This window comes from Mesitornis unicolor, unplaced genomic scaffold, assembly GCF_000695765.1.
Source record: "Mesitornis unicolor isolate BGI_N332 unplaced genomic scaffold, ASM69576v1 Scaffold50387, whole genome shotgun sequence".
In the NCBI taxonomy this organism is placed as follows: domain Eukaryota; kingdom Metazoa; phylum Chordata; class Aves; order Mesitornithiformes; family Mesitornithidae; genus Mesitornis; species Mesitornis unicolor.
Genome location: NW_010199372.1, coordinates 1 through 15,002, shown reverse-complemented (window position 1 = coordinate 15,002; position 15,002 = coordinate 1). Strand labels below are relative to the sequence as shown.

The window sequence follows — 15,002 nt, the reverse complement described above, 5'->3', positions numbered from 1 at the left end:
TGGGTTGCCAGGTGAAACGGCAAGTGAAGCGGGTTGCGGGGCTGCAGAGGAGCGCTCGGCGGGGCGGGCTCCCACGTCTTTAGAAGGACACGGACGCCAGCGCTGCCTCCGCTGCTAACGTTTGTCTTGGGCTGGGAGCCCTTTGTTGGGTACTGCGGTGTGGCGATGGCGAGAATGAATGAAAGCTGAACTGTAAACAGAAGTCAGAGTTACCTAAAGTCGTCTAGTATGCTTCCGTGTGGACATCAGTGGTTTGTAATCAACTATATGTCAGTGTCTCTGCTGTGTTTCTTTTAGCTTGCTGCTATCACACTAAACATTGGCAGTTGACACTGAGGGGGTTTTAAGGCGAGGACCAGACATTCAGTCTGAAGTAAAAAAAAAAAATAAACCAGAAATACTTGCATGTGACAGTTCTGTTTCCTCTGAATAGAAATATTTGGAAATAAAGATGCTGAAAGGGAAAATACAAAGAAATCAAATTAAAGGAGTTCATAACAGTTTAAACTGCAAGGTAAAGGAGAATATCAGGTCTTTGATTTAAGTTGACATCTTACATATGATACATTTCTGGCATGGTTGCTGTGAAGGGAAATGAGACTGCTTGATAAGCATTGTAGGGTCACTTATGAATGAAGGTAAGCGTGAAAAATGTGGAAAAGGAAGTTTTAAAAAAAATAAGTTTAACTTGATAGCAGAATACTGGAAACAGATACTGGAGAGCCAGTCAAGGCCAAGGATGAAGACAGGCAGAAAAGCAGGCTAGCAGCATTCAAGGTCAATGGTTTATTGAGAAATCCAGGTGCTGTGCTCTGTTACTGGGATGAGTACTAACCCTTAGTAACCCCTAAAGTTAACTTTTAGATTTCTGATTGATTAAAATCTTGGGATCTTTGCTTTTGCCCCTTCTCCTATCCTCTTCTCCATAGTATTTATTGGGGAGTGGGGGGAATCTCTTCAGGAAGAGGAGATCCTAATCACTGTTTTGGGGTTTTTTCATAGCTGAAGGTCCCAAATGAGGAGCTAACTCCAGTACTGACTGTTTTTAACTTTCGGAGTCAAGCGTGGGAAGTAAAATACTGTGGAGTTCAGTGGTTTTCAGGGGTTTTTCCCACAATTCTTCTAACATTCTGAATATATTTTTAAACTTGTGTGGAAAAATAAGAAGTCTGCCGTAGAGTTACTGGTGGAGTAGCATGACAAATACCTGGAGAGGACCACTGTGTTACTTCATGCTTGGAAAGTTAAATTTGCACCCGTAGTCTAGAACACTTTTTAAATGAATCATTGAATAATTATAAATCACCAGTAATTGCCAAGAATATATTTAATTTTTCCCTAAGCAAATCGATTTTTTTTACTAGCAAAATCAAAATAATTAAAAATTTTAAAACTTTTCATAATCTATAAACTAGATTAATTTTTGTCTTCTTAGAGCCCATAGTGTGCAATTCTAATCTTATTTTGTACATAAAAGATGGAGGATGTGCATTGTTTTTCCTGAGCTTTAACAAGCAATGTATCTTAATTTTAAGTCTTATTTGCTAAGCTGTTCTGGGACAGTGCTGCGGTAGTTTTGCATAGCTCACTGGTTTTCTGCAGAAACACTGAGAAAGCATTGTTCCTTCCTCTCCATAAATCATAATAATTTAAAAAAATCTGGAGTAAATGTCATATGGCTAGGATGTGTTTCTGCCTTTCTAGGCATTGAAATACTGTATTTGAGTAATATGGGAAGGCTCTTCTGGTGCAGGAGAAAGCATTTAAAAATAGTTCACACCCTCTATAAAAATTCCTAGTTCATTGTTATGAAGATTATATATAAAATTACAGTGCTTTTTTTTCTTTTCTTTCTTCCAAGAATGCCAGTCAAGCATATTTCCAAATTTTGCTATGAATTAAGTCAGTAATACCTTCTACTGAGATACTGACAACAGAGAATAATAGTCCTGGACTACTCATCTTCTTTCAGCAGTAATTTTGGGACTGAGAATGGTCTTGATTTTTTTTTCCTTTTCCCTCTACTAGCCAGCAAATATGGTTGACTTTTAAAGTGAATCTGAATCCATGGTAGCAGTAAGTGATTACAAACATGTTTCAAGTGAATACAGGAGAAGTGTCAGAGTAGCAGTTGCAACAGCTGTTGGGAGTTGGCTTCTGCCTTCTTGCTAGATCCCTACTTACTTGTTTCCCATGATGGCATATTTATCTTACTGGCAGCTGATAATTTCTTTGGAGTCCTGCCTCTGAGTGTTTTCTTTCCAGAATACAGATTGTTTCTGCTCTTCTAAAGTAAAGAGTACTAGAGAAAAGGGCAGATTGCAATTGTTACATTGCCTTCACTCAGCAGATTCACTGAAAATACAATCTGCAGTTCTATTTTTTGTCGTAAACAAGTATTGAGAATGTCTGCAGTAAGTCAGTTGTAGTAGGTTACTCAGTAGTTTTAATTCTGGGTGGTTAAAGTGCTCATAGCAGAAGTTCAAAGTGGCAGGCGATATTGTAGAACTGCAGATTTAACACCATGTGATCTGCAACCTTGGTGAAAGGTGAGCCTATACAGAAGTTAGGGAAGTTGCATGTTGCTGTAACAAATCTTTTTACTCTGAGCTGGTGTTTTTGTTTTGTTGTTTTTGGTGGGTTTTTTTTTTTCAGTAACTAAATGGATCTTCTCTAATGGGCAGAATGATACTCCTTTATTCCTGAGCTCTTTGAGCAACAGTAAACTATCAACTAGAGCTACAATGCAGTTGGAAGTGCAACTAAAATACATTTAGGATGATCTGACTAACAGTAGCACTGAAGGCTATGATGGTGTGGGTGGGGATTTTTGTTTGTTTCAGGCTAGACTATACAAAACTACTAGGATCATATAAATATATGATTTTATACATTTTATATAAGTGTATATATATACATATATATACACACACACACACTGGGCTGCCAGCCTGTCTATAGTCTTATGGCTGGTTTTGCTAGCTGTTTTTATGTACCCTGTGGATTTCTTAATTCTCTGGTTATAGGGATAGCAATAATGTAAGGGTGAGTGCATGGATAAATGCAAAGATTTTTTGCAGCTGTGTTGCTGCTGTTCCTGTTATTTGCCTCCTACTCATTCTGTGTGAGAGTCAAAGGAAGGACTTAGAGGTTTAATTTAAAATGTAGGATGTGTTTCTGTGGTCTTAGAGTTACCTTAGAGGCTATTGTCAGATGGTAGCTTCAGTCATACCTTGACGTTTCCAGGCCAGTTTCTCAGACAAACCTTCCATCCTGCTCTTGCCTTCCCAATATTTCCTGAGCAACTTTTACAGGCAGGCAGAATGCAAAGATATTTAGTATCTACCCAATGTGTAGATGTGGTACTTTCAGACAAGAGGTCTTTTCCAACCTTAATGATTCTGTGATTCTACTACTGTTGTGGAAACTGGCAACTGGCTGGAGACCCACGCTAGTGTTTAATGGCCATCATCGCATGTGTAACTTGGAAAGAGCCTACAGTATTAATCTGAATTGTGTTTAATCTGGCAGCTGAGGAAAGTAGGACTGCTGTGCAAGATTAGGGGAGGTGGAATGTGAGGTCTCAGGAGGATGGAAAGGACCAGGGTACTTGCATTACTGCAGTAACCATAATGGGATCAGAGTTACAAATGGAATGCAAAGTTTTGTTGTCTTTTCACAAAACAATCCTTTTCTCCATACTAGCAGTACATCAGAAGAAATGTCTGTGCTGTATGTATATATACATATACAAGCTTTAATCATAAAATCATAGAATGGTTTGGGTTGGAAGGGACCTTTAAAGGTCATCTGGTCCAACCTCCTTTCAGTGAGCAAGGACATCTTTGTTGCATTCAATTTCACTATGAATTTCCAAATATGTATTTTCTGATAAGCATTTTTCAAAGATTTATCTGTCTGTTATTGAAGTAGTTGATGTCTACAAGACTTGCTGTATTTGTAGACTCGGGGAAGGTTTTAGGTGTTCATAATGTAGGCTAACTCTTTTTAGAAATGTAAAATGTCTGTGGATTGGATGTTGTAAGATTTTTCACAATTTACATTTTAAGTTTTTCACAGTCTTTATGCATGAGTTTTTCCTAGTATAATATTTTGTTACATGACTAAATTTGTTTCTTTTTCAGAGATTGGAATGGGACTAACAGGCTTTGGAGTGTTCTTCCTTTTCTTTGGAATGATACTCTTCTTTGACAAAGCTCTTTTGGCTATTGGAAATGTAAGTGCCTGCTGTTTAGTCTTAGATTCTGCACTGCTTAAAATTAAGTATATTATACTAAAAATATATTAAAAATAAACTAAAAATAGAACAATGTTATCACTTTGAAACTGGATCACAAAAAGTACTGTGGCAAAAAGAGTCTAGCTCAATGATACAAGTGAATAATTTTTCCTGATTAGAGTAACTCACATGAATCAAAATATAGTACCTCTAGGTCAGGCTTGCAGTATGTTGGTCAGACAGGAAGTAGCTTGTTCTACAGCTGTTTTGCTGCTGCAGATAAGGTTTTTAGATTGGCTTTTGGCCGCATCTCAAATACTGTGTGCAGTTTTGGGCTCTTCACTACAAGAAGGGCATTGAGGCACTGGAGCATGTCCAGATAAGGGCAACAAAGCTGGTGAAGGGTCTGGAGATCATGAGGAGCAGCTGAGGGAGCTGGTATTTAGTTTAGAGGAGGCTGAGGGGAGACCTTATTGCTTTCTACAACTACCTGAAAGAAGGTTGTTGCGAGGTAGGTATTGGTTTCTTCTCCCAGGTAACAAGTGATAGGATGAGAATAAGTGGCCTCAAGTTGTGGCAGGGGAGGGTTAGTTTGGATATTAGGAAAAATTTCTTTACTGAAAGAGTGGTGGAACAGGCTACCCAGGGAAGTGGTGGAGTCACCATCTCTGGATGCATTAAAAGAATGTGGCACTTTAGGACATGGTTTAGTGTGCATGGTGGTGTTGAGTTGGCAGTTGAACTTGATGATCCTAGAGATCTCTTCCAACCTATTATTCTGTAATAACTGTCAAATTTAAGCATCTGGATAAGAATAGTGAAGTTTTCTGCACGTGCTAGCAAATGTAGCTTTGCTGTACTTTATGATGAAAAAAAGATGAATTGCTTATAGTCTGGGCTTAGAAGAACCAGTGACCCTTCATAATAGAAAGATTTAATATCTTCAGTTTTTACAAAATCAGAGTTTTCGCTTAAAGCAGGATAGAAAATAAATACTCATTCTGGTACAAAAAATTCCCAGTTCAAAGCAAATATAAAATGACAGGGTGTTTTCTGAATGTGATATAATCTCTGTGCCTCCACTCCTTTCAGTTCTGCCAGCCAGCCAAGAGCACAGTGCGATAGAGATTCGCATCCTCCTTTGTTGATCCCTAAAAGTCTGCGGTCAAAACTGGTCAGTTTCATTCTGTGGCAGCAGAGTCAAATACTGAGATTAACTGAAGGAGAACTTAAAATGTATATTTGCATTTGGGTGTATTAGCTGAAGCATTGTTCTGAACCATCAATGAAATGTATAGTGGAAGAGTAAAAAATAAAATAATGCTTATTTTTTCTTTTCCTAATGTGAGGGGGAAATATGAGATCCTGTTTAGGGAAAATGATGAAAATAAAGGTAGGAAGAGGCAATGGCAGGCTATGTGGTGTGGTAACCAAAGATAATGTACGAAAAGGTGCTGCATCTGTACAGAAAGTTTAGAAAGGAAAAAAAAAAGTTCTGTCAGAAAGGAGAAAATGTGGTAAGAAAGTGTTTAATTAAATAACATCAAAAACTTAAATTTCATCTATAATCTTGAGTAAAATATATTATACTCTCTCCCTTTCTGCAAAAATTTTGCCCAGATGTTTGCTTATAAGCTGAACTAATTAAAAGTCCTGTTGCTAAAGGATACTAAAAGTAGTTCTACCTAGTTGGGACTAGGGTGATAGTGTTCAGTCTGCACTGAAACCAGTAGACAGTAAAAGACCATAAATAGTAAAAAAAGACAAAGAAGATAACTGATAATGTTCTTCAGCTGTTTTCCTTTCTTGGCTTTGCACTGTTGAGTAAATCAGTGCAAACTATTGGAGATGTCCATGGGACAGAACAGAGGTGCTTTTTTAAAGATGTCTGTTCTAAGTTTTTAGGAACCTTTGCTGTCAGTGGTACTGATCTCCAGCACTGCTTGTGGATAGTGATTGTATTTATGTTGCAGAACAGATATAACTGTTGTCACTGGGCCTGACATCATTATGTTTGTCAGAGACCACAAAGGCAGACTCTTTACCTTTTTAAGCAGCTGTGAGTAGAGTTGAATGCTAGCTACAAATGCTTTAAGATGGACTTTGTATGAGAAAATCACTAGTACATGGCTTTTCACCATCTGTCTTTTCATATTAAAAGAAGTTGTGCAAGAAATGTGATTTAATATTTTAGACTATGTATGTGTTTACTTTCTAAACTTAGGAATATAATTACTGTTTATTTGCTTGTTTTTTGTCTTTTCTAGGTTTTATTTGTGGCTGGCTTGTCTTTTGTTATTGGTTTAGAAAGAACATTTAGATTCTTCTTTCAAAAACACAAAATGAAAGCAACAGGCTTTTTCCTGGGTGGTGTACTCATAGTTCTCATTGGTTGGCCTCTCATAGGAATGATCCTGGAAATTTATGGGTTCTTTCTATTATTCAGGTAAGACTTGTTTCCAAATACTTTTCTGTATTGGTGTGTCTAGGAATAAATGTATTTAGTGTTTCTGCATTACAGCTGACAAAGTGGCATCCTTTAAATGTTCACTTTTGATAGGTTCTTATATAAAGTTGTTGATTTACATTTGCAAGAGGTGGAAAGTTGGTAAGTGTTACTCCAGGACTCAAATCTGCTAATGTTTTTGACTCTGGTAATGTTGTTTATGTCTAACCAAAGAATTGTAAAGCTTTAAAATAGCTTTCACAATGTGCCATTTAACTTCTTCAGAAATGCATTTGTAATGGTGAAAAAATTTGACTTGTTACAACCTGTATATCTATAATTTATCTTTATTGCCATAGTTGAAGTTCCATACTTCAGTATAGAACAAAGTATGAAATATGCTAATAAGTGAGAGTGAAGGCTTTTAGTAGTTCTTAGACTTCTGTTCAGATGAAGACTGTTCTATTAATGTTTGTTAATCTAATAACAGACCCCTAAATTATTTCTGAAGTGTTCAGCCGCTGGCTAAATACTACAGGTCAAAATCAAACCACTGTTCTCATGGTGTTCTTTTTCTTTTCCTCTTAGTAAAATTGTATGTTAATCTTGTATTTATTTTTAGATAAAATGTTTAAATATATTTTGAAAAGTCTTAACTTGGCTTTTAGTATATGCTGCTTATTGTTCTACTTTGTATTACTCTGAACTCTAATATTGCAAGTGTTTTGAAAATCGGAGTATTTTACTGAATAAGTTGTCACTTCTTTCATGTACCACTTGAGTTTAATCAGCCAGTACAAAGCAAGTAGAATGTGTTTCCAACCACACACACCTCCTTTTAAAAGATCGTGAAAGAATTATAAATTATGTCTAAGCAGGTATGGTTGTGGATTATTTATTGGTACCAGCCAGGGGCTAGCAGGGTAAAATAATGTTGAAGGGATTATAGAAGATCTGTTGTCACTAGGACTATCCCATAGCCATAGGAGTATCAGTGAGGCATATATAATTGCAGGTGTGAATGTTTATTTGATCTGTTTCAATTTAAAACTTCCCTAGGCCATTTTTTCTAGTGCTTCATAGATCTTAGAATCTAAATCCCTTGCTATGAAGGTACCTAGTTACTACTTCAAACAAAGCTTTTTGTTTTGCTTCAGTCTTGTTCATTTCAGCCGTCTTTGACAACTTGCCTCTTTCTGGAGAAGTGAAAAATTTGAGCCTTTCCTCAAGCATTGTTTTATATGATTCCTCAGGATTCTCTCTGGTTATCATTGGTCTCTGAAGTACATAAGGCCCTGTGAATACCAGATCGACTTATGCACCTTTGGATTTGTTAGGGGAGTGTGGTGTGAGGATGGACATTTCTTTGTATCCTAGTGGTTCTAGTTATGTGGGTTACCAGGAATTTTATGTGAAAAACATTTATGCTTATCAAGAGCAATTTAGCAGTTTTAGTAACTTTAACTCAGAATAAGATAATAAAAATGTAAACCACTGTTTTGTACTTTTTCCAGTCTATTTTTTTAGACCACGAAACCAGTTTAACTAGGTGTTAGATTGCTCAAAGTCAAAGATTCTGTCTTTACTTGTAGGTTGTTTTCTTGCATATTTAGACTACTTTTACACAGTCACATTTCATATACCCTGTAGCAGTAATTGCAGAGCCCCTGTTGTCCACAAAGCAGTAGTTAGGTACTGGTGACCAAGAACACTTAAGACAGGATTGCAAAGAGGACTTTTTTTAAAAATATGCTTCTGACTGTGCGAGAGACACTATTATTTTACTCTGCTTTAAATCTAGAATCTTTCCCTTGTCTTTAATGTGCTGCTGCAAGTTTCCCATTGGAGGTTTAGTCTTTTGCCATACTTTCACATGTTCAGATTGCATTCACTGGAGAAAGCTATTATGGGACAATATCTCTTGTGCTCTTAGCTGCTTTTGGAGCCTTGTTCAGGTTACAGGCATCCAAAAATTAAGGCTTACAATACTATCCTGTCTGTACTGACTGTTTTTATCCTTAGCTGCACCAATTGTTTTTATCTGTTACAAGTGGGTTTTGTGCCCTGCATCACAATTTACTGGACCATTGAAATTATCAGGTCTTTAAAAAAAGAGTATCTCCAGGAGAAACTTGGACATCATTTAGTAAATAACTCTCGTAAGTGTAGTGAAGAGGATGATGACTTGTGAAACTTCACTGTTTCACTGTGGCTGAGGTTTCATTACATGTTAATCCTTACTCTACTCAAGGAATGTAGAGAACTCAGAATACCACTATGAGCTTAATTGTACTGCCATAGAAAAATTGTTTCCCTGCCGCAGAGACAAAGTGGACAGTGCAGGCAGTTACACCATAGCAGCTATGCTAGGCAACATCCCCTGGCTCAAAATCCCTGACTTTAAAGTCAATTTGAAAATAAGGTGTTTCTTTCCTGATTTCCTCCTTTCTCTGCTGAATGATTGATATATTTGGTAAAATTAATTTCCTGCTAACAAGCTACATTATTTTATGTAATCTTGGTTTTAAAATACCTCCCAATTCTTCATTTTATAGCAATATGAGAATAGTTTAATTTTAAAAACTAATACAGTCTTCTGATATCTTACCTAAAGGGGGTTCTTTCCTGTGGTGGTTGGCTTTATTAGAAGAGTTCCGGTTCTTGGGTATCTCTTGAATTTACCTGGTATAAGCTCGGTAAGTGTTCAGTACTTCATGCAAAATTTGAAGCTCGTACTGTTTTCCGTTCATTGTTATAGCAGTAGTAGAAATGTGTAAGAAATATAACAAGTATAACTTAGAGCAGTAACTTGGGTGTATTCCTGTATAGTGTTTGCACCATTCAGATCACCTTCATTCCCAGTGAGAGGCTTCTAGATGTAAAAGGAACAAAAGGATACCTTTGCAGAAGCTGCCTCTGCTCACACATTGTGCAAAGAGCCCTAGATTGTGACTCAAAATGCTGGGGTTCTGCTTCCTGCTTCACTGTGGGCCCTGAGTGACCAAATAGGCAAATGATGCCACTGTTCTGTGCCTCTTCTCTTGGCTGTATGATTAGGAGGGCACTGTTCTTCTTTGTGTAGAATATGGATATATTTATGAAAAGTGGCCTGTAAAAGTAAACAGTTTACTTCAATATTAAGTTGCAGCTGGTATGGTGAGTCCAGAAACTCTCGTGATGCATAATCATTCATCAGATACCTTTGTTAGGGTCTACTGCACCAGACTACATGTACAATTATTTGTATTTTTTCAAATGCAGTTTTACATTTTCTTAATCAAATAGCCAGGGATTTGAAGACAATTAACAGGTGCCAGAAAGATGGTAATCTAGAGTGTTTCAGTCAACTACTTTTACTGTGCTAATTTCTGTATGTATTTTAACACAAGTATTTTAACCCTAGTTCTGAAAGCGACAGTTTTAATAGCTATTACTAAAAAAAATTAATAGGGTCTATAACTTAGATGTATACAGTGTTTTTTAAGAATTAGTTTTCAAGATCATCTGTTCCAGTCTTAAGTTAGGCCAAGTTCTGGCTCACTTAATGATCAATTGAATGTTTCATTGTCAATTGATCTTACTTAGTCACATTTAATTTGATCATAATGGGGTTAAATCTTGTTTTAAATAGATAATTGTTAATGTTTTATTCAAAGCCTACGTAGGCTCAGAAGAGAATCCACAGTAATGGTCAGTTGAAATATCTTACTTGGTCTACTAATGCATGTGCGTCTGATATTGTATTTTGTTTTAATCATTAAGCTAGCAGTGTTATCTGCATTCTTCTATTTCCTTTTTCATTCTGTTGCATCTTCATGTTGCACTGTTAATGTCTATATAAGAAAAACATGTCATGCAGAAACACAATTACAATGTAAGACTTCACAAACTTAAATCATGAGACCTTGGTGAGTACTACTTGACTCTCATTTTCAGTTGCATACTAACTGTGCAATTATCAAGTAATATTTGAGAATAACTTCACTGTACATAAATATCATGTCACTTAAAACCTTTTTGTCTCCTTTTCTGCAGCTTGTAGATAAAGTTGGAGAAAGCAACAACATGGTATAATGACAAGAAGAGTGGAAGACTGATCTAAACTTACTGTATTATTTATAAAATCCTTTTGAAGAATACTCAGCACAAAGATTATGTTGTGTACAGAGGAAAAGCTTGTTACATTCTTTACATAACAGTTTAAATTAAAATGTATAGTCAACAATATACATTAGAAAAGAAGCTCAGCAAGTATGCTTCTAGGAAAGTAACTGCAGAGTTCAGGAAGCAAACTGAAGAGGTGAAAGTTACGGAATAACCCATGTTACAACTGTTCAAGACTTTTGTTTTTGGAAAAACTAGAGGCAATGAACCCTTGTGGAATGAACAGTGTCTGTACTTTACCTCCTTATTTTGAAGGTGCAGTAGAGAAAACAGGCCTACATTTTTAAGGGTGATCCAAACGTATCCAACCCTCTGCTTGCTATCCTCAGAGTGGGGGGGGGGGAGCAAACAACAACAACAAAAAAAACAACAAAAAAGCCAAACCTAAAACTTCTTGTGTAACAAGAGATGCGTCTTTGCATGAAGGTTAAGATGACTATTCATCTTTAAGTGTATTATGACAAAAAAAAAGGAAACCCTACACGGTTCTGTTGTAAGCATTTTTGTAAATATGTGGCTGAAATAAAACATTGTTATCTTAATGTTTCAAAGCCAAATGTGAGTTGATTGTATTTGCCTTCCATTTTGGAATATGCAAAATGTCAATCTTCAGTCTTAAATGTTGGTTCTGAAATGTAGAGCTCAACTGGGAACTCTGGAAATTGACTTGCACTCCTTCCAGTTTGTTCTTAAGACATGTTACACGTGTGTCCAGATGAGAATGTAGCCCTTTGTCACTAACATGAAAACTTTGTGAAATATGCTTAATTCATTAAAAAAAAAAAGCATTTGGTTAAGGTGCTGACATGAACCCTGTGAAAAGTATCTTATCAAAATTTGAACCTTTGTTTTTAAGTAGTTTGAAGCTAAGGTTTCTTTGTTTACTCTGGAAGAAAAAATTGACTTACTTTTTACAGTAATAAAATGAAAACTTCAAGTTCTGTGTACGTGAGTCTCTGGGGAGAAAATGGAGGTAATGGGGCTAAGTAAAGATCAAGTGCCAATCTCCATATGTTTTTTAACTTGTTGCTTGGGTTATCTTCAAATAACTCAAAACTTCTATCAGTCACAACAGTGACTTTGCTGTGAGATTCTTAGCTAACTTGGAATAAATACCCCCTACTAATGCAAGGGTCACATTTCTACTTCTATTGGAATGTTAAACATTGTGCACTTTCAATAGATGTAGTTACATAGTGTCGTCACCTAACAAAATGTGATCATTATGTAAATTGTATTTGTGGAGGCTTCAGGGGTTTCTGTTGTCTTTAACTTTCTTTTCCCATAAATGTAATCCTTAAAAAAACCCCACTGAAATTAGATGGTAGTATTTCAAGTAGCTTTGTTGTCTTAAAGTTCTAATGACTGGTTGGTTGGGTTTTTTTCCTCCTGTTATGCAGTTAAAATTGGTTATTTCCAAAATAACTTCTAAGTTAAGAAGAATCCTCATATACCATCCCTTTTGGGTGTTGCTCTAGAGATTGCTTCTTGGGGTTTTCTGTAAGATATTTCATTTTTCATTACAACTGTATAAATAGTCACAATCTGTTGTTCCAGATATTTAATTTGCTTCCTTCTCAAACAGGCACAACATGATTCAGTGAAAAAAAAATGCCATTACATTTACAATTAATAGCATCTGGAAAATCAGTGGGTTTATTTTATAAGTGACAAAAATTATCTATATTTTCCTGATGGTAGGTGTGTTATAGTTTACAGACAGGACTAAATATGACTTGTGGCTTCTACCTCAAGAGATGAACCAATTTTAACTGCTCCCATAAATCTGTTGTGTGTTAAAATGCTTTGAGAACAACACTACAGCAGTTTAGCAAACTCGTCTTGTTTGCTTTCATAGAGCACTAGTCTATACTGTGGGAATCAAGTCCAGTTTCAAGCAGACAGTGTTCATCATTTACATTAGAGGTCAGCTACCTGAAGATTTTTGTTCTTGTTTTTTGAAAAGTAATGTAAAAAAGGTGGGTTGCACCACATAACTATGGAGCTTTGCCTGAAAGCAAATTGCTCAGTTAGCTGAAGTACCATCATCAACAAGAAATCTGATGGTATCTTTCAGAGGTGATGAATGTGATGCACTACATGATTAATTTTTTTAGCCTTCTGGAATGCTAGGATGTAGGCAGTTAGTCTCACTTCTGTTTAATTGTTTTAAATCAAAAGTCAACTTTTGTCAGATGTGAAATGTTGTGAAAAGCATCTGAGGGAACAAAATTGTATGTTGAATTTAGCATAGTCTTTTTCTCTCAAGGTAACGTTGTCTTTGAGACAGTTTTGCCAAGCAAAGGTCAAAATTACTTAGCCTTAAAAGTGTTTCTGTAGTTGTAAAAATATCTTTAACAGAAACATGCTTGGAGCATTTCCCCTTTTAAACTTAATTTATAATTGCTGCTTTAAAAATCATCAGGATGGATCTTACTCTGAGCAAATGAATACTGTAAATATCCTTGTCATACCTTGAATAAATGGGTACCTTTTTCTATAATTTGTCTTTGTCTCTTTACATGCACATCTTAAAGGGTTTTGACAAGTTTTCCTTTCTAAAGGTTAGGGAGTGTGTGCTGTGTATCTTACACTGTTGTGATTTTTCATATTAAGTAGTGCCTTTAATCTTAAATGGAAAGGTTTCCTCTTTTTTCTTAAACCTTTTACATAAACATCTCCCTACTTAGGTTCCAATTTCAAATACACCACAACAAAACATGGAAGTTATGGTTACATGGGAAATAATTTATTTGCCTTTCTGAGGAAGTAACTGTAAAACTTTTGGAGAAAAAGGGTACAAGTCTAGAACTTGGACCAGGTTCTTGTCCCTGTGCTTTCAGTTTAGTTCAAGGAAAGGAGTGTGAGCTCTCCATACCCTAGAGAGTGGCCTGATGAGCAGGTTTACTATTCTGTGGGGATCTGCAAGCTTGCAGCCCACTGTTGAGGATTTTAACAGAGGGTGTTTATTTGGTTTTTGAGGTGATGTGGTGGTGCTATGTGCTAGCTGAAAACTTACTTTGACTGAATTTCCAGCCTTCCTACTGACTCTTAGCCAAGTTGTTTCTATCCTAAGAATTCCTGAGAATTAGCATTTCCTAATTTAAAAGGAAAAAATACCAGCTACGTCTAGTTATATTTGTTAAACTGTGAGAGATAAAATGTTAATCTGTATATAGCTCATGGCCAGTTACTTCAGTGAAGAGTTGTCATTTATTAACCAGGAATACTTTGACTATGTTATTGCTCACAATATGGTACTACTGTAGTTTATGAGTCCGTGTCAAAAACTGAATAAAGATACCTTGCTTCTGCAGTAAACATCAAAAGCAAGGTTTTCTTGGATTACTTTAAAATTGTTTCCTTGCCAGACTTAAAGATACAAACTCATCTAGTTGTTGCCTTTCTGGTTCACTTGATTACCAGGCTGGAAAGTAGTGTCCACATCCCTAAACCAAACAATTTGCGTATCTCCCTGCTGCCTCTTCACACCCCTTGGATTCCTGTCTGTTTCTCTGGCTGCCATGTCCTGCCTTGCTTTGGCTGTGACTTCTGCCCTTCAGATCACCATTACCAGCTATGGCAGCACTAGCGTGTCATTGCTAGGCTAACTTACCCAGCAGAATCTGGCCTTTGTGGCCTGTTTGTTCTAAGCTCTAGGACCCCTAGGACCAGTTTTGGCATATTAAAGCATTTTTCAGAAGACTTGGATCTCATGCTCAGTCCAACAATGAGATTCTGCAGCTGCTGTAGTCCCTCACCAAGCCTAATTTCAGCACAATTACTATGTGCTAAAGCATCCTCCTCAGATACGTAAAAATTTACAGAAAAATGGCAGGAGTAAAATGTGGAGTAATTTTGCGTGGAATTGATTACCTCAAACTAAGTGTTATGACTGATAATTTGGGATATTGCTCAAGGTCTATTTATAAAAATGCAGTTATGTGGTTTTGGCCAGTCATTAACGTGTCTCGTTTGCATGCTGAATTGGTGCATGTTTGGAGGTACACTTGCGGATTTGGCGTGTGTGTTCCTGTATACTTCCTAGCAGACATCATTTTTCAGTGTAGTACCACTTTGCAGGGGAGTGTAACGGATCTTCTATAAAAACAGATAGGTTTGAAGTATCACAGAATCTCAGGAGTTGGAAGG

General features: G+C 36.5%; 1 protein-coding gene across 1 annotated transcript; it reads left to right on the top strand.

Moving 5' to 3' along the window:
• Nucleotides 1-2,067: 2,067 nt before the first annotated feature.
• GOLT1B (golgi transport 1B) lies at nt 2,068-11,455 on the top strand. The gene is made up of 5 exons (XM_010189424.1): nt 2,068-2,094; nt 4,148-4,237; nt 6,508-6,686; nt 9,301-9,382; nt 10,722-11,455. Exons 1-5 carry the CDS (start codon nt 2,068-2,070, stop codon nt 10,758-10,760), a joined length of 417 nt encoding a protein of 138 aa, XP_010187726.1. The 3' UTR covers nt 10,761-11,455.
• Nucleotides 11,456-15,002: the final 3,547 nt, after the last annotated feature.